At 40.1% G+C, this 19,124-nt stretch overlaps 3 protein-coding genes across 6 annotated transcripts; all 3 read right to left on the reverse strand.

Annotated features, from left to right (window-relative positions):
- Window positions 1-246: 246 nt before the first annotated feature.
- LOC135594120 (protein SMAX1-like) lies at window positions 247-8,178 on the reverse strand. Its single transcript, XM_065084537.1, has 2 exons — window positions 8,173-8,178; window positions 247-1,416 (listed from the first exon to the last, which is right to left on the reverse strand). Exons 1-2 carry the CDS (start codon window positions 8,176-8,178, stop codon window positions 247-249), a joined length of 1,176 nt encoding a protein of 391 aa, XP_064940609.1.
- Window positions 8,179-10,822: 2,644 nt separating this feature from the next.
- On the reverse strand, window positions 10,823-14,287 carry LOC135593556 (protein WHAT'S THIS FACTOR 9, mitochondrial-like). Of its 2 annotated transcripts, XR_010479691.1 has the most exons (2): window positions 12,822-14,287; window positions 10,823-11,214 (listed from the first exon to the last, which is right to left on the reverse strand). XR_010479691.1 is itself a non-coding variant. In XM_065083691.1 (1 exon), exon 1 carries the CDS (start codon window positions 14,285-14,287, stop codon window positions 12,905-12,907), a length of 1,383 nt encoding a protein of 460 aa, XP_064939763.1. In that variant the 3' UTR covers window positions 12,586-12,904. The 2 variants fall into 2 exon arrangements, 1 of the variants encoding a protein (XP_064939763.1); XM_065083691.1 differs by lacking the exon at window positions 10,823-11,214 and having other exon boundaries at window positions 12,586-14,287.
- LOC135584576 (histone-lysine N-methyltransferase ATXR4-like) lies at window positions 12,586-18,563 on the reverse strand. 3 transcript variants are annotated; one of them, XM_065083692.1, is made up of 9 exons: window positions 18,223-18,562; window positions 18,010-18,141; window positions 17,598-17,653; window positions 16,775-16,901; window positions 16,573-16,642; window positions 16,292-16,471; window positions 15,093-15,164; window positions 14,536-14,972; window positions 12,586-14,449 (listed from the first exon to the last, which is right to left on the reverse strand). In XM_065083692.1, exons 1-8 carry the CDS (start codon window positions 18,493-18,495, stop codon window positions 14,854-14,856), a joined length of 1,029 nt encoding a protein of 342 aa, XP_064939764.1. In that variant the 5' UTR covers window positions 18,496-18,562; the 3' UTR covers window positions 12,586-14,449; window positions 14,536-14,853. The 3 variants fall into 3 exon arrangements, with proteins under 3 accessions (XP_064939764.1, XP_064939765.1, XP_009418369.2); XM_065083693.1 differs by lacking the exon at window positions 12,586-14,449 and adding an exon at window positions 16,019-16,217 and having other exon boundaries at window positions 14,903-14,972; window positions 18,223-18,563; XM_009420094.3 differs by lacking the exon at window positions 12,586-14,449 and adding an exon at window positions 16,006-16,217 and having other exon boundaries at window positions 14,910-14,972; window positions 18,223-18,563.
- Between the last annotated feature and the right edge of the window lie 561 nt (window positions 18,564-19,124).

The raw sequence follows: 19,124 nt of genomic DNA on the forward strand, positions 1-19,124 counted from the left end.
CTGCCTGCATCGCTTCGTCCAGGCAACTCCTCGTGCAGTTGGATCCAGGTCATGTGTTATTTCTTAGTTACGAGCACAAGAGCACCGGATTCACGGTTTAGAGTGATGTGTTCATGCTTCAGATGATAACCCAAACACAAGCAGAAGAACCAACACAAGTGTGTTCTTGATGAATGGAGGCAAAAGTATACAGTGTTAACTTATGTATGCAGTAAGGAGAGAACAAAAAGAAACTACAGTCTTTGATCATGTCCATGGCGTCTTCTGCAGCTCATCGACGGCGATCACCACCGTCGCCGGTAGCCAATCCTGGTCGCCGTTCGTCGCCGCTCCACCCCCTTTCACCACAGATAGCCGGACGACCGCCGCAACGTCATCTGCCCTCAACCTGCACTTCAACTGCCGCAAGCAAGGCGTCAGTACTCCCTCAGCCCACTCGTCGAATGCTGCTCTTCCTACCCAAATACCACCGACAACCCGGTCGATGACGTCGTCGTCGATCTTTAGTGAGCTTCCATAGCCCATTATGGCCGATATGGCTTTGTCCACCAATTCCATCAAGTCCGAGGCAGAGGGCGACATCGAACACCTGGCGGCAAGCCTTCCCTTGTGCTTGTGCTCCATGGTGAGGTCGCTCAAGCTCCTCGACCCCTCCCCGGCCTCGTCCTCCCTGCTCACTGCCAAGTTTAGGTCCAGCGACAAGCCTCCGCCGGATGATGACTGCCGTCTCAGCTTCACTGATCGATCACTGTCGCGAAGCCAATCGAAGCAGCGCGTTCCGGGGGTTCTCTGAGCTGACAGCTGCAGTCGCCACCTATGGCCGGCTGACTGCAGAATCTTCTCCTCGCATTGGATGAGGGAGTCGTGGGTTCTCTTGAGCTCTTTCGGTAGCCAGCTTGAGGTGAGGATGAAAAATACGCTTCCCAAGCCGACTTCCCAGCCGTAGGAGTCGACGAGCCGGCCCTGCTCCATCGCGCGCTTGATTCTTCCTCTCACGAGCCCATCTGCTTGATCTGCATCCTCGAGCACTATCATGGAGAACGGGTTCCGGCGTACGGCCTCCACCACCCGGTCCATCGAAGTCCTACCACGCGACTTGACGTTTTGCCCTCCATCGTCTCCGCCAGTACGTGAGGCGGCGCCACCGAAACAAACAGTGGTCGGTCCAGTTCCGAACACCAGCTCCGACAGCGCGTTTGCCATCTTCCACTTTCCGACCTTGCCAGGCCCGGTGAACAGGAGCCAGGAATCACCTCTAGCTCCGCTGCCTGCCCGCTTCCTGCTCTCGGACTTCAACTGCATCACAACAACAGCGATGGCAGAGGCTGCTTCCTGTTGCCGGCTGACCTTGTCGACGAGCCCCTTGAACAGCCTCTTCAAGGCGTTGACGTCGGAAATGGCGGCGGTTTTGGCCCTCTGATGGTTGGAGAGCTCATCCTACGTGCACTCTGTCCAGTCCTGGCGCGTCTTCTCCAACGGAGAGTTCGACTCTCGAGAGTTGCCGAGGACCAGATCGGTCGGTCATCACCGAGTTCCCGATTACTAAGTAAACTAACATAGTCTATCAAAATAGTTTTAGGTCGAAGTCGTTAATATGTTATATCATGAATAGGATTCTAGTAAGATTATTTATTTTTAAAACTCCTGATGAATTGTGGAATGATAAAAAAAAAACCTAATGTTTGGTACTTTAAAGTTTTCGGTTGTAAATGTTTTATCTTGAATAAAAAAAATATCTTAGGAAAGTTTGATACAAAATCCCGATGAATGCATTTTTCTTGATTATTCTTCTATTTCAAAAGTCTTTTGTGTCTTTAATAAAAAAACATTGGTCATAGAAGAATTTATTCATGTTGTCTTTAATGAAGTCTTCGAATTTAAGAAAAATGAGTTTGATGATGATCTTAATTTTGATGATTTAAATTTAAATGAACCTCCTCCAACTAGCAACTTTGGATACATCTTCTTCGGAAATATCCTTACCCAAGGAATGAAAGTATATAGATGCTCAAGAACTAATCATATAAGACACATCAAAAGGGATTCAAACTCGTTCTTCTCTTAAAAATTTTTGTGACAATGTCGCTTTTCTTTCTCAAATTGAATCAAAATGCATTGATGAAGCCTTGAAAGATAATTCATCGGTTATTGCAATGCAGGAAGAGTTGAACCAATTTGAGAGAAATGAGATGTGGAAGCTTGTTCCGAGGCCAAATGACCATTTAGTTATTGGTACTAAATGAATCTTTAGGAACAAGCAAGATGAATTTAGTATCGTGATTAGAAACAAGACTAGATTAGTGGACAAGGATTTCAACCAAGAAAAAGGTATCGATTATGAAGAAACATTCGCTCTTGTGGCACGATTAGAAACCATAAGGATACTCATTGCCTATGCTAGTAGTAATAATTTTAAGTTATTTCAAATAGATGTTAAAAGTGCTTTCTTAAATGACTTTATTTCCGAAGAAGTGTATGTTAAACAACCACTCAGATTTGAGAATTTTTTTTCGTAATCATGTGTTTAAGTTAACTAAAACTCTTTATGGATTAAAACAAGCCCCGAGAGTTTGGTATGAAAGACTTAGCTCCTTTGTTATCCAAAATAATTTCTCTAAAGGCAAGGTTGATACTACATTGTTTATTAAAAATTTTGAAAATAATTTTTTTGTTATTCAAATTTATGTTGATAATATTATTTTTTATTCTACAAATGAATCCTTATGCGAATCGTTTGCTAAGAGTATGAGTCAAGAATTTGAGATGAGTTTAATGGGTAAACTAACTTTCTTTTTAGGCTTACAAATCAAACAACTTAGTGATGGTATTTTTTTTAGTCAAAACCAAATATGCATTAGAATTGCTAAAATGGTTTAATATGTATGGTTCAAAAGCTATCAATACTCCTATGAGTACCTCCACTAAGTTAAACATGGACAAAAGTGGAGAAAGCTTTGATCAAAAATTTTATAGGGGTATAATAGGTAGTTTACTATACCTCACCGCAATTAGACCGGACATCATGTTTAGCGTAGGACTTTGTGCTAAATTTTAATCTAATCCTAAGCTATCTCATCTTAAAATAGTTAAAAAAATTTTAAATATATAAAAGAAACTCCTGATTTAGGATTATGGTATCCAAAATATGAAAACTTTGAATTAATTACTTATGTTGATATGAATTTTGCTGGATGTAGAGAAGATAGAAAAAACACATCCGGAACGTGTCAATTATTAGGTCATGCACTTGTTTTTTGGTCTTTTAAGAAACAAAACTCAATTGCATTATCTACAATTGAAACAGAATATATAACAGTTGGTGCATATTGTGCACAAGTTGTATGGATAAAAAATATATTAGAAGATTATAAGATTCACCTTAAGAATATTCTCATAAAATGTGATAACACAAGTACAATATGTTTAACAAAAAATCTTATTCAATACTCTAGAACTAAACATATTAACATTAGGCATCATTTCATAAGAGATCATGTTAATAACCATGACATATCTTTAGAGTTTATTGATACGAAATATCAATTAGTCGATATCTTTACAAAACCTGAAGAACAATTTGATTTTATTAGAAAAGAGTTATGAATGTTAAATTATCTGAATGAATGAGTTTGTTGTATATCTTTTTTGGACTTTCTCGATTTTTTAAAATAAAATTTTCATGAAATTATTTCATTTCGTAAATAAGGCTTTCATGAAATTTGGAATATCAATTTACTTGGTATCAAATTTATTTCATACCCTTGCTTCATCACTTAATGATTTTTTATACACTTAGTCCCTTCACTCATGGAATTCATTGACAAGTACATCTCTCACGAATTTCACTCTTGTGAATTTTTAATGAGAAACAAATTTGATTTATGAAGTTTTATCCGTGGATTTTTTTATCCTTCATATGATGCTCCTTTCCCATGAATTCCTCCTTACTCTTCTCATGAAAGAAGAATTTTATGAATATTTAGTATCTGATGATCACTTGCAAGAATGAAGATTTGATTTTGTATGAATATCTTAATCATTTTCATGAATCCCTTCTCCTTGTTGAACTAGAAGCTTAATTCAATGAAACTCATTTGGTTTTTGAATTTGGTTCTTGATGGATTCCTTCCTTACTCTTCTTCCTCTTCTTCTTATTTTTTTTTATGACAAAGGAAGAAAGAAACTTGCATAAGAAGAACCAAAAGCTTTTGTGCATCCAAAGTAAAAATGTTAACTTATCCAAAAGTAGTTATCATGCAAAGTTTTTGCTTCTCTTCTCATTTTTGCTAACTTAGATAAACTAGTGTGGAACTTGCTTGAAGTTTTTTACCACCACACTTGCATTGTTGAATAGTTCTCCTTTTTGTCGATGACAAAGGGGGAGAAATGTGACAAATTGATGACAAATTGGCATTATGAATGTTTGAGATAAATGTATAAAATGTATCTTGTCGTAAATATTATCGTAAATGCTTGAATATTTTGTGAATGCTTGAAATATAATTGAAATCGTCAAATACATCGCAACACATCGCAAATACTTGAAACATATCAAAATGTATTACATATGCATCATATGTAGATACTTGAAATGTTTCATGAATGCTTGATAAATATCTATCATTATGATAAGTAATCATGAGCTTAACTTGCTATGTACAATTGATATCATGCCTAGGAAAGATGAATTGTCATCTCATATTGAGAATTGTTATCTTGTTAAATTTCATATTTGAAATTCATATCATACTTAAAAATAATGATTTTCTATCATCTCATTATATTGGATTTGAAAATGGATGTCATACCTTGACATTATTTTTATTGATAAATACGTGGTATCGTATTTTGAATTGGTAAATCATGATAAGTATCATGATGTGCATGTTGATAAGTTTAAATGAATATAACTTATCGGATTGATGCTTAAATTCAAATGCCTTAAATTCAAGAGTGTCTTCTCTCAAGTATGACATATAGATAGGGGGAGTTAAAGTTAACTTCGTCATCAATTAATTGTCATCATCAAAAAGGGGGAGATTGTTGAATCTCGAATTTTGATTATGAAATCAATTAGTAAATTATTTGATCAAATCTATATATTGAGAAACGTGTGCAGGATTAACTACGATAGTAATCAAGTCATAAAGCAAAACGAAGTGTCAGAGTCAAGATCAAGATTTCATTGTGAGTTCAAGAGTTCGTCGGAAGTTCGGACGTTCGTCGGAAGTTCTACCGGAATTGATCGAGAAGTCTAGGAGCTTGCTAAAGAAGCTCGTCGGAACTTGCCAAGAAGATCATCGTAAAGTCCAGGAGCTTGCCGGGAGTTCGGTGGAACATTACCGAGAGATTGTTAGAAGTTCGCCAAAAGCTTGCCGAAAGAAACCTAGACTAACTAGACTTAATTTGCTTAGAGTATGCCTTAAGAATTGTAGTTAACACGTAAGTAAGGTTAGTTTGAGAGGTAATCTCATTAACTCAGTTAGGGGCCAACTGGGCCCGTAATTAAACTGGTTTGGGTCGGATTCAAGGCCCAACCAAGTTGCAGGACCCTGTTTGGCGATGGCACCGCCAAACTGGGGCGGTGGAACCGCCTAGGGAACAGTCTCCCAAGTGGTCTGGGCGATAGTACCACCCAGATTGAGTGGTGGTACCGCCGACAGTTATTACCTGTCAGGTGGTGGTATCGCCAGACTGGGCAGTGGTACCATCTAGTGTCAAGCAGTGGTACCGATAATACCCCGAAAATCTGGGATGAGATACTTTTTGGCTCCAATTTTGAAGCCATTGGGGCCTATAAATACCCCACCCTTTTTTGCATGAAAGAGTAACAAAAGTATAATCAAAGTGTGAAAAAACTCTAAGTGCTGGGGTGTTAAAAGTGTTGTAAAAGTGAAAAGAGTCCTCCTCCTCCCTCTCTTTAGCTTTGTAATCATCCAAGAACAGGTATGAGGCTTGTAAGAATTATCTCCTAAACCCATGAAAAGAAGAAAGTGATGTAAAGAGGAGGTTGGTCTTCGCTTATTGAAGGAAGACCATTAGTGGACACCGGTGACCTCGACGGAGGAGGAATCGGAAGTGGATATAGGTCACAATGATCGAACCACTATAAATTCCGATGTGTTCATTCTTTACTGCTTAATCTATTTACTACATTCAACTTTACTTCATTACAAATTATCCAATCCCCCTTTCTACTTATTCAAGAAAAATGAAATGGTTTTCGTCGGAATCGAATTTTATCATACGAAGATTTTCAAATCGACGTAATTTTTTCGTTGCACTAATTCAACCCCCATCCCCCCCCCCCCCCTCAAAGCCCCCGCTCTTAGTGCCGCTCTTGATCCTAACATATTTATGCTAGATACTACTTCACACATTATGAATGTAAGTGTATCTAAGAGAAAATAAGATGAAGTGAACAATGTATACTTGTAGGCTAGGTCATATCCATGAAAGAATGATTCAAAAATTGCAAAAGAATGGATACTTATATCCATTCGACTACGAGTCATATATAACTTGCGAACCTTGTCTTCGTGAAAAACTAACCAACTCTCAATTTAGTGGAACTGGAGAGAGAGCCACTAAGTTACTGGAACTCATATATAGCGATGTATATGGTTCCATGTCAACCCAAACCATAGGTGGTCACTCCTACTTCATTACTTTCATTGACAATTTTTCTACATATGGTCACGTATACTTGATGAAGTATAAGTCCAAAGCCTTCGAGAAATTTTAGGGAGTATAAGAATGAAGTAGAGGACCAGACTAAAAAGAGTATCAAGACTCTTCGATCAAATTGAGAATGTGAGTATTTGAGTATAGAGTTCACCTAATTCCTCGAGAATTATGGTATTCTATCCCAATGGATACCTTCTTATATACCTCAGCTCAATGTTGTATCAGAAAGAAGGAATTGCACACTATTAGATATGGTACGATCCATGATGAGCTTCGTTGACCTACCCATCTCATTTTGGGAATACGTCCTAGAGTCCACAACTTACCTTTTAAACAAAGTTCCAACTAAGTCGGTAGTGTCTACACCATATGAAATATGAAAAGGAAAAAAGCGTAATATTAAGATTGTTAAGATTTGGGGCTGCTCTACCTATGTTAAGAGACACAACCCCAATAAGTTGGAACCCAAGACGGAGCGATGCATATTCGTGGGATACCCCATGGAAACTTGTGAGTATTATTTCTATCACCCCGAGGACCAAAAGGTCTTTATAACCAAGAGGGTAGTGTTCCTTGAGAAGGAATACATTCTTGGTGGAGATAGTGAGAGCATGATAGAGTTGAGCGAGGTTGGAGAACCTAACTCAAGCATCATTCCACAGCCCGAGTCTATTCAGGTACTAGCACACAAGTTCTAACTTTAGCCATTTGTAAGGCCGTGAAAGGCATGGACTTTCCCCTGCACAAGTCCAACGTCAACCTTGTCATGCTCCCCTTCTTTCCTGAGCCTAGCCTGGAGCTTCGGCCTTTTAGGGGTACTAGTGCTGTACGGAAGCTCAGTTTCCTAAACCGGACCTTTGGGCGTAATGTCCCTTTGAGGGCGTATAATCCTCTTCACTAGGACCTCGTGCTTTTTCTTCGATCGGTCATTACTATCATGATGGTCAGACCGAAACGGGACCAACTCCTCTAATGATGGCTTGCGAGTGGCCGTCAAGACCAATCGAGGCTCTACAGCCTTTAATGAAGAACTGAGCTCCTTCCTTTTTAGGGCATATAGTTTCATGCTTGTAAGAAAGGTCTAAATCACAAGATTGAAGATTAAAATGAAAGACCAAGCAAAGCAAGATGAGGTTCGAGTCCCCTTAGGAGTCGGGCTAAGGCTCACGTTGATCAACCACTCCTTATCCATCTTTTGGACTATCTCAGAGGAAAAAAATGTCTCCTAGATAAAACACTTGACCCGCCTCCTAGTCCAATAAGAAGAGAGGGGTGTTATCAATACAACGTGACGACTAGGTAAGGTTAAAACCTTAGTCAAGACTTGAACTCACATAAAAGAAGCTCTCTCTCCAACCCTTATTATTAGAAAAGGCATAGCTAACCTTGAAACCTCCATGAGTGGCTAAGTAGTAGCCACTACCCCTCTTACACAATCGGAAACAAGCAGTAAAGAGGGTGTGGGTCAGGACAGTATCGGCATACCGGCATTTCTCGATGAATAATATCATATAGTGTCACGAGTTGAGCGTCATTTAGGAAGGTGATATTCCCACCATTGAAGGTATGATACTATCACCGGATAGAAAGGAAGTCAGAGGCCCACCTTGAGAGCATACAAGACAAGCAAATAGACCTAGGAATAAAATCAAACGGATGCTAACCAAGTCGAGAAATTGCAAGACAAATTTAGACAAGATGAAATATTTAGTTCTCAAGCGATCCAAAGTAGGTGCACTCACCACCGTATAACAATCATGAACACTTCTTATAAACTCTAAATCCTGAAAAGCCCTCAAGTCAACCGAAGAAACCCCTTCTGATGGAGAGGACTCAACTACCTCTACCCTCGGACTACCTGAAGGGGGAGCACGAACCTCGACCGATTGACGACTAGAAGAACGAGAAGAACTTGTATGAGAAAGGAGAAACATCCCAACCTGAAACAGAAGAGCAGAATCGACGTCAAAATGAAGGACTCGAAGACTTACCCACTTTATCAAGAACTGAAGGGGAGAGGCTCCTAAACATTAGGGGCGAGGCCGAAAGCTCCCGAGATTCTAAACTCTGAACTTCGAGGGCTCGAATAAAGATATGAGTTCCACCCTATGAGGACGAGATTTATAAGGAAGAGACTATTTCCTCTCCTCCCACAATTAAAACCAATGTCCCTTCAAGAACACATCCCAAGAAAGAAAATTGTGAGATATGCCACGATATAGAGAAGGTATAAAACCCACCATCATAGTGGGAAGACCCGAAATCCATCACGACGGAAAGGGGTCTTGAAATCCACCACGACGCAAAGGCAAATTCAAAACCCACCATGGCGGGAAAGTCTGAATACCGCTATGGCGAAGAGAGGACTTAGCAATCCATCATGGGCAGAGAGAAGGTGTGAAACCCACTACAATGAAAGGGAGATTTGAAGTCCGCTAAGGCAAGAAGACCTGAAATCTGCCACGATGGAGAGAATAAATAAATTTGCTATAGCAGAGGTGCAAGGTCGAATGCGCCCAAGACATGTGAGTCAGAAAAACTTGATCGACATTGAAATAAATTCACTACGGTAGAGGCGTAAGGCCGAATGTGCCCAAGATGTGTGAGTCGGAAAAACTCAATCGACACCGAAACAAATTTGCTATGGTAGAGGCATAGGGTCGAATGCGCCTAAGATATGAGTTAGGAAAATTCAATCGACAATGAAATAAATTTGCTATGACAAATGCGCAATGCCAAATGTGCTCGAGACATACGAGTTGAAAAAACCTGATCAATACCAAAATAAATTCACTATGGTAGAGGCACAAGATCGAATGTGCTCGAGACGTGTGAGTTGAGTAAACACAATCAACATTGAAAAAAATTTGTTACGACAAAGGTGCAAGGCTGAATGCGCCCGAGATGTGTGAGTTCGAAAAAACCAAATGACACCAAAATTAATTCGCCATAATAGAGGCGCAAAGTCGAATGTGCTTGAGACGTGTAAGTCGAGAAAACCTCAATCGGCATCGAAATAAATCTGCTACAGTAGAGACATAAGTCAAATATGCTCGAGATGTATGAATCAAGAAATCCGACCAGCGTCAAAGAAAAACTGCTACAATGGAGGCACGAGCCCAACATATCCAAGACACTTGAATCAGGAAACCTTGACTAGCAAAATAAGGTCCCAAACACTCCCTTGATGGAAAAACCAAATAATATGCTTCAAATCCCTCTTGTAAGAGCCATAAATCATGCATTGGGGCGGCGGGAGGATAAATGATATGGAATTTATCAACAGTTGACACGTGATCACCACGCAAGACACATGTCATCCGCCTACATGTATAGAAGGTTATAATAGAAAAACACAAACTTCCTTATTCACTATGACGAGGAAGAGAAATGCAAACTCTCATCTCTCCCTTTATGACAAGAAGGGTAATCCTAGACCCTCTTCTCATGATAAAGAAGACAATTATAAACTTACTTCCCCTCCTTCAAAGGTATAAAAACGTATCCAAAATAAAAAAAATAGATAACTCCTTGAGAAGAATTACTGATTTACTAACTTTAGTATCGGAGGAATTGAGTTGAAATCCTCACCGTCTTCGTGCCAACAACATTTTAAAAATGTAATACTTCCATCTTGGAACCACCTCGGAGCACAATATTTTCACATCAAAAACACCTTAAACATTCCTATACACATGAGTCTGGATCACGTCAAGTTGATCAAGATGTCAACGATATTTTCTCTTAATAATTACCAATATTATTATCCACTATAACCAACCTCATTATCTTTGCCATGACCAACATCATTACCAATATAATTATCAACATCATTATAAATAATATTAATATTCTCATTGCTCTTCTCAATATTTTTATCAATATTAATATCATTATCATTGCCAATATCAAAATCATTACTATTATCAATACCATTATCATTGCTAAAACAATATCATCATCATCATCGCCATCACCACCACCATCTTATAATTATCACTATCATTATCGTTATGAATACCATTATCATGATCATTTCTAATAAAATCACAAATATCATTACCCAAAACATTATAGGCAAAAATCAATTATAGATGGCTTTTCTAAACAAATAATCCATAAAAAAATTGCAATATCATAATAAAGAGTTTTATAGAACCATATAACTTCCAACTTTAATTTGTTGCATTGAGGCTTTGTCCCATAGAACAATAAATACTTATGTATGCTGATGGCCTAGCAAATGATGCATTATTAGATAGTTCTCTTTGGTGACTAGCGAGCTAGGGTTACAAAACCTAACAAGAAAAGTGGCTTCATACAACTGCAAAATAAATCATCAGAATGGTTTTCTCACTGAAGCTATAAGAAGATCTAAAGATATCAAGACGGCAAAAAGTCAAACTTGAGACGTTCATGTAGAAGAAACACTTTATCATGTATACTCGTAACTTTCATGATTGCCCATTTGTCAAATTGGGCTCCAGAGGGATACACGTCCTCGGAATCTACTCTGCTCTCGATGCCCTGCCCAATATATGGAAGTGTTTAGGTTGGCAGAACGTTAGATTCTTCAACTAGAACAATGGCTTCTTTATAGTAACAGCTTTACCTTCCATGCCGATCCAGTTGGGACTAAATCCCATAAGAAAAAAAAAAAAAAAAAAGAGAAAAAAATGACTGTGTATTAACATTCAAAATGACACAGTGGACAATGAGTTGCCTCTGAAAAAGAGGCAACAGAATGAACAAACAAGATAATAAAAGGCAAGAACATTGTTGAAAGAACTTGAAACAAGGTGAGGAATTATAAATCACTTCTGTAAAGCAGAAACTTGTCTTGCACCATAACTTCAAGTGCATTTCCCACTCAAACTTCAGTGAAACTATTTAATGCATGAGAGCAACGAATATTGCAACAGCCAATAATTTTAAACAAGTTAGATCACAAAAATTGCCCAGAATCAATTAGATGTGTTACCCCATGATATTATAAACTAGAACTTTGACCTAGACAGAATAACATCAGTGTCTTGTCAGATTCTGTCAGGAATGATTAGAAAATGTGAATCTTAGGTGCCAATTTATCTTGGTTGTAACTTTCAAGACCTACAGTTGACCTGTCAGACCAAGATCCACATGTCTCTTGCATGCATGAATCAACTGATTCTGACTCTAAACCATGTTTACCGAGGAAAGATCAACGTAAAATGATTACCTCAAGCAATATCCTGAATGTTGGTCTACACTTTTAGATCAGCATTTAGGCACTCCTTAAGAACTTGCAAGTGAATCAAGATGTAAGTAGTCATTTCTCATCGAGTCAGGGTGAAATATATTACAGAAGTAATCTATTATTACGGAAGGCGTTTTAAAGAAAAAGGCCTCTCCCTCATGATCAAACTATGTTGTGCCTTATCCAACATTGGATGATGATGAAGAAGAGAGACAAAAGGAGAGTGGCACTAGGGTGGATCAAGTTAAACATAGGGAAAAAAATCACTAAGATGTTAGATCAAATTAAGCATATTTTAGATAAGTACAACAAATGAGAAAAAATTGCTGGAAGAGAGAATCAGTAATAAAAAACAGGACTAAAATATCATGGCATGACTATTTGAGTTATACTCAGATTTCACTTGGATATTTGTTACTTTGTATGTGCTTAGTGTTATGGGCATGGGTTATGTTTATCTATTTTGTTACTCAACTATATGTATGCTCTGATTGTTACTCAACAATCAGAGCAAAATATTCTATAATCTAAGTTTAACAATTCTAGTAAAAAAAACTTGGTATTACACACTAAACTCATGATGCTTTACCTTGTTATATTCTACCTTTCAAATATCAAACACAAAACTTTACAAGACTAAACCAGCACAAACTACTTTCATGTAAAACCAACCAAAATATGCAGAGTATCAATATTCCACTGTATAAAATATTCATGTCCACTTATTAGAAAGGATCCAACCAGGTGTATGTCTAACTTGCCATAACAAAAATGACTACAAAATAGTAGCAAGATTTTAATGGAAACTAAGAAGAAATAGTGCTTCTATTGTCAACTAGTTTCCATCAAATATCAGCAAATCACCAAGTGAGATTGCAGAATATGTCATGTTCCTTACCTTGATGAGGTTGCTGACCTAAAAACATATATAGTTGTTGTGTCAAGGGGTAAAAGAAACTCCGGTTGATTGTAAACAAAATTTCAGCCATTGTCTGATCCATCTTCATCATCTGAATCATCCAACTCATAGCATTCGTCATCATCATTGTCACTGGCATCAACATCATCATCATCAAAACCAACATCTTCACCGTAAACACCATCCTGCTCCTCATTGTCAATGGCAATCTGTTCCTTTTGTTCCTCCCTGCAATTGCCTTCGCCGAATAAGTCATCCTCCTCAAGAACTAGCTTTGTCATGCCCTTGCCCCGATACAGCAACCCTGTTCTCATGACGTAAAAGAACTTGTCTCGAACAAGTGAGAGGGGGTGCGGATCCACCAGCTTACCGCTCTGGTAGCCCTCCCGAAGGACCACCGTGGTGGTCTTGCACTTTAGGGACAGATAGAAGATCCCCGGGTAGCGGGTGAACACGCGAGTGAACCTGTGGGGGAGGCCGAGCTCCTCTCGGAGGCTGCGAATGTAGTTCCGCTTGGTCTTCTTGTGGATCGTGAGGCTGAGGAGCTCGTGCAGGACCCCAACGACGTGCTTCTCCATGAGATCGCTGTCGGGGTCGATACCGGACGCGTCCTCGTAGGGAGATACGTAGGGGAGGTGGTGGAAGTCTTCCATCCAGGCCTTGACCTTCTTCATGGAGCCGTAGCCTCTGGGGAAGCGCATGGGGAAAGCAAGGGGGGCGGCAGAGGATACGGATGGCTTCTTGAAGTCGCGGTAGGAGGGCTGTGCTAGGGCATCTCTGTGGCGGAGCTGGAGGGCGGAGAAGGCGAGGTGATCGGGCCAGGAGGAGAGGGAAAGGATGAAGGCGCCGTCAGTGGGGCGTCGGGAGAGGCGGAAGAGGTCCGAGCGGGTAGCGGCAAGGGCGGAGGGAAAGTCCGGGGGAAGGCCAAGATCGTAGCGGAGTGGAAAGATGGCGGAGAGGGGGAGAGCGCGGGAGCGAGCCATCATCAGGAGGCGAGCAAGGCGGTGGGCGGCGTCCTCCGGGAGGGCGGCTTGGAAAGTTTCGCTTTCGCGGCGGTGGAGGAGGAGGGCAGCGGGGGCGAGAGAGAAAGCCGGGAGGGAAGGGAAACGGGGGTGAGGGAGCTCGCGGAAGAGGGTGGGGTAGCGGCGGAGGAAGCGGAGGACGGGGACAGTGAGGCCGAGGTTTTTCTGGAACCGGGCGAGAGAGCGGGCGGGGAGGAGGCCGGAAGGGGCGGCGGCGATGGCGTCCTTGAGGAGGCAGGCGGCCTTGATGTCGGTGTCGCGGTCGATGATGTGGTCGAGACCACGGTTCTTGACCCACTTGAGCCGAACCTTCACCAGCCACCGCCGCGACCACCACCCCCATTGTCCGCACTGCAGCTGCAGATGATGACGGTGGAGGGCGACGAGGGTTTTACTGCCCCGGCTCAACATCATCGCGATCATCAGCAAGTTGTCTTCGGTTGAGGCTCAAGCAAGCAAAGGCTTAATACTTGCTACTATCTGGGGACATGCACGAATCTTAAAGAAATGGAAGGATTGCGGATGTTGAGCACGAGAGCAACACAGAAAGCCTCACCACACCACAGCAGTTACATCTGCTCTTCGCTGAGGAATTTTCGACAAGGAAATAAAACCAGTGCAATTCTGAAGCAAAACGAATCATACAATTCATGGATATCAAGACAATTTACCTTCGTCGAGTATAACCGTCGAAATTTTCAGCCAAAACCAACGAGTACAAGTTTACCCTCATCTTCATCACCATGAAGGATGAGAACTGTCCTGTAGCATGAACTTTGAAGCTTGTCATGTGAAAGGAAAACAAAACAGGAACAGAAGAAGTTTATCTACTACATTGACATGGAGAAACCATATCTCATAATGTCTGGTCTCAAGGCCCGCATGACTACACATATATGTTCCTTTTGCACCGAAATTGAGATCTGCTTCCTTGTTGAATCAAGCTATATAACTGTTAATCCCTGCACGGGCGGGGGTTGCCATGCTTCTTAATCACGAGATGAGCATCTAAGACAGCCGCACTGGAAACCGAATCCTTCAGCAAGAATTTTCTGTCGAGCCTCAAATTCCACGCTGGCATCAATATAGCAAATGCGAAGCTCCTCACCTAGTAACAAAAGAAATCGAATCAACTATCAAGAAATAGCTTCCTATTTTTAGATTCACTGAGTTTCCAAGTAGTGGACTGTTCAAAAAAATATTTAATCTTTAAGATATGGTAATAAACCTGCTTCGATGTTACAAAGGGCCTTCAACTTTGCATTTGCATTATCTAACCAGATGATATGTGCATTTGGATCTACGAAAATTAACATGTTCAGGTTAGCTTCTTCTGTCAAACATGAAAATGAGAGGCACGTAGAGAAATACATATTGTATAACATACACCCAATAGACACAGAGCATGGACTGTATCACACCATCAAGAATGACGTTATCATCAACAATGACATAATGGCACAAATTAAATCCCTTATTTGGTTTCATTAATCCTACTGAACGCAGCTAAATGTCAGTTGCAACAGATGTACCTTCCATCAAATGCTAAAGAAAATAACAAATTTGATACCTCAGAATATCAGCAATAACTAGTCATTGTTCTGCAAAAGTGTGTCCACTAACAGCAGATTTTTGAGATCCAAATGAAATCTACACAGAGTTGAACCATAAGGATAGATGATTGTTTGCTCTTAAGTCTAAACAGGATATTATCAAGGACATAAAAGAAGTAGAACAAGAATGCTTTTGTACGTAAAGTATGCTCCATGGAACTGACAGTTTCCAGCATCGTGTATTCTGATGAGGGAATCAAACAGCATGACAGTCAGCAGCATAGATCTAAAACATCACAGATGAAAAAGAATAAACCAGGTTTTGCCCTGGACAAAGCCACTAGCACTACACTTTAATTCCTTCATCCATTTCTATCTACAAATTTTTAAAAAATAATCAGGTATATTATATAACTAATTAAATTATATACCTTCATCCATTTCTACCACTACACTTTCTGTTGTATATATTATATATTATATATATAACTTACAAGGTTTTTCTTGTCACTATATAACTGTAATGTTACTGTTTTTATTTTTTCCTTTTTTTAAGCCAAACCAGAAGAAAATAGCAATGGAGACAACCTCTTTAACATACATGAACCGCATATCATCCTTGGAGGGAAGTTTAAATCCAGTAGCAGATACGGCAATCTCTAGGGATGGCATAACATATAGACTTTTAGCCACCAGCTGGTACCCCCCGTGTCAATGGAATGGAATTTTTATCCTTAAGATGAACCATTTAAAAATTCCACAACAGAAAGGTATTCACTTTTTGCTTCAGTAAACATTTCCTAAGGAAATTCAAAAGAGGTCCATGAGATAGATGTAAGAAAATCAATAAAGAAAATGGATAATGAGAGCTTACCACAATCATGATTGTAGAATGATGGAAGCATATAAATAGCATTCCCAACAGCAGCATCAGCTGCAATGAAGGCAGCCGCTGATGTAAGCATTTCTTCATAAGTTTTTGCAACCAACTCAATGCGAAAAGAATTTATACGAATCCTTGCAAGCACATTGATGTACCACTCCTTGGTTAAAACTAGTTTATGAAGGAAAAATGTTTCTACTCAATTATCAGCGCATCTATAGATAATCAAGGTAGGCAATAAAAGCAAGTAAGAAGATCAATATTAAGGATACATGTCATTGAGTCATTTTTAAACTGCCCCTTCGTAAAAGTGTCCTTCAACAATTGAAACTCATCCTCCATCTTTCAATGGATAAAGAGAAAAAGATAAAAGAAGTGAGGCAATAGCATAAATATCTTGTAAGTTGTAGCCACATAAAGTGAAAAAGAAATAAGAATGTTGTTTGTGCCGTAGCTGGATAGTGTGATCCCCACCTCCAGAAGTGTCTCAGGATGTAAACTGGCTGGTTGGAGTATGTCAAGGCAATCTACAGATGCTGCTCCTGATAAAATCATACAAGCCAGCCGCTTCACCATCAAAGGATATTTCAATCTCCTCATACTACAGTAAATATAAAGAGAGACAAATAACTCATTTACATAATTGCACATAATTACATTGCACAATCACAGTCTATAAAATATTCTCGACACCAATCTGATATTTTAAAGTGACTCAAGTCAAGATTAGTTAGAAATATGCCCATAAGACATTTCAATCTTGTTTAGCTACACAATATTATTGCAAATTGTTTCTGCTTATGTTAAACTAGTAGACATGCCTATGGCAAACAACTATTGTAGGATGCGTGTCCAAAACTTGGAAGAAACAACAAACAAGTGAGAGATCTATGCTAGCCCATCGGCCCATTATGGAAGTGGTGGGTGGAGTCATTTTTAGCAAACATTCACAGCAGTACACTTCCCATGTCACATTCCACAAAGAAGCATTATGGGAAATGCAGTAACAAACAAACCAAATGCACATAATTTGTGGTTTGCCTACTCCAATTGAGATACCTCAAGAGCCTCAGAAAAGTAAAACTTATTAGTATTATATTTAAAATGAAAATGTCGCTCCATATGCAAGATAGATGATGTAAAGTCAAGAACAGATTCAAAGACAACAACAAACAAAATGAATATCATTATCATGGATGATTGATTGACGACTTTATGCAACTAGTGGAGAAAATTTCCTCAAGAACAAATAAGTTTTAGGAAATAATGACCACAAGAATTAAGTTCTCCTGCAAACCTGCAATGGTCATCAAACAAAGTCCAATCTAGTCCCTTCTCGACCTCATAGAAACCCTGAAAGAAAGCGCAATATTCACAAGAGCATATTAGTAGACATGTCGACACTGGTTCAAAACAAAGAAAGTATAAGAATAAATGGCCAAATAAAGAACTTATTGCAAAACTAGATATTTCAGAAGACGCTTGATGGTTATGGAGAAACCCCAAGGCATAGGAGTAAATGAGTTTTGCTTGTATCCTTAGAAGTTTTTGTTACAAAAAAGTATGTCAAACGTAGTATCATAACACAATACCATAAGGAAAATATAAAACATTTACAGTGTAGGATATATGCGAACAATGCAGCAAAAGCATAGTAGGAGATGTGTAAACCCAATAGAAGCTAAAACGAAAAGAAGACCAGACCAGACCTTAGATTGTTCTCTGCAACTCTCGCTGCAGAAATAGCAAGTGGTAGTCTTCGAGCTCTCGTTCTCTCCCGGTATAGAGGTACCGATCGGAGATGCCTCCTTTTGCAACCGCCTCAGACAGTAATAGCAGACCTAGGTTTTCATATCCGAAATCACAAATCAGAGAAAGAGGGGGATCGGAGGGATTCGGAAATGAGGAGAAAGAGAGAGCACTTTGTCAAGGAGAGACGGCGAGGGGTGGGCGACGAGAGGCTGGGCGGAGTGGATGAGTTCGCCGGCGGCGATTCCTCGGGTAGCGAACACGCCTCGGCCGGCTGACTCGGTGAGCGAGACGCGAATCGGCGGTGGGCCGATGCCCTCTGCCGCCACCGCGACGGTGGAGAGGGAGGGCGGCTGTGGTGGGGCGACAGAAGTGGTCCGGCGCAATTGGCGAAGCAGTTCCAACGAGGCCCGGCGTCGAGAGAGGGCAGCGCCGGCTGCAAACATCGGTGCCTCGCCGTCGACTCGGTGCTGTCAGAAGCTTCTTTTCCTCTACAACGGTTGGCTACTAGTAAAGGCCTTCTGGGCCTAACTGGGCGACTTGAGTTGTACAGCTGATCCTTCCTCGGATCTGGACCGTCTACCATGTGATTGCACGAATCAGAATGCGGTTGTGTCTGACGCTCGGAGCTTGTACGTGGCCGTCGTGTCGGACCCAGATTGTTATCGGGTACTTTTTATGTCAAGAGCTATACTGGATTCCGGCTTGACCAGGACAATCCGTTACGAGTTGGAATTGGATCCTACAAATTCTTCGGATGATGCCTTCATTTTTTTTTCTAATATCCTAATGTCTGTCGCTTCCATTTTCTAAAGAAGACACCAAATCTTCTTCTTTTTTTTTTTGTTGAGAGAAGTGTCTATTTTTTTAATCTTTTTGTTTCGTACAGTGGAATAAAAATTATGTAAATATTTTTCGGTTTCAGAAACAATACACAGATGAACGGTGAATTTGATATAGTTTTGTCTTAATTTGTGCTGTCCAACCAAGTAAGATCTTAACGGTTCGTATCCCTCAGCTTATTCATGCATATCACATGTATGTTATGTCCTTTCATGGTTGGTATAGGCATCAA

The sequence above is a fragment of the Musa acuminata genome, chromosome BXJ1-9, assembly GCF_036884655.1.
Source record: "Musa acuminata AAA Group cultivar baxijiao chromosome BXJ1-9, Cavendish_Baxijiao_AAA, whole genome shotgun sequence".
Classification (NCBI taxonomy): Eukaryota; Viridiplantae; Streptophyta; class Magnoliopsida; order Zingiberales; family Musaceae; genus Musa; species Musa acuminata.

What these genes read in the sequence shown, in the direction of transcription:
- LOC135593556 (XM_065083691.1), bottom strand. Translation starts at nt 14,287, where the DNA reads ATGATCGCGATGATGTTGAGCCGGGGCAGTAAAACCCTCGTCGCCCTC.
- LOC135584576 (XM_065083692.1), bottom strand. Translation starts at nt 18,495, where the DNA reads ATGTTTGCAGCCGGCGCTGCCCTCTCTCGACGCCGGGCCTCGTTGGAA. An exon ending in TTGTTTGATGACCATTGCAG is followed by an intron (nt 16,902 to 17,597) that starts GTTTGCAGGAGA and finishes TATTTACTGTAG; the next exon opens with TATGAGGAGATTGAAATATC. An exon ending in ATTCTACAATCATGATTGTG is followed by an intron (nt 15,165 to 16,291) that starts GTAAGCTCTCAT and finishes TAATTTTCGTAG; the next exon opens with ATCCAAATGCACATATCATC.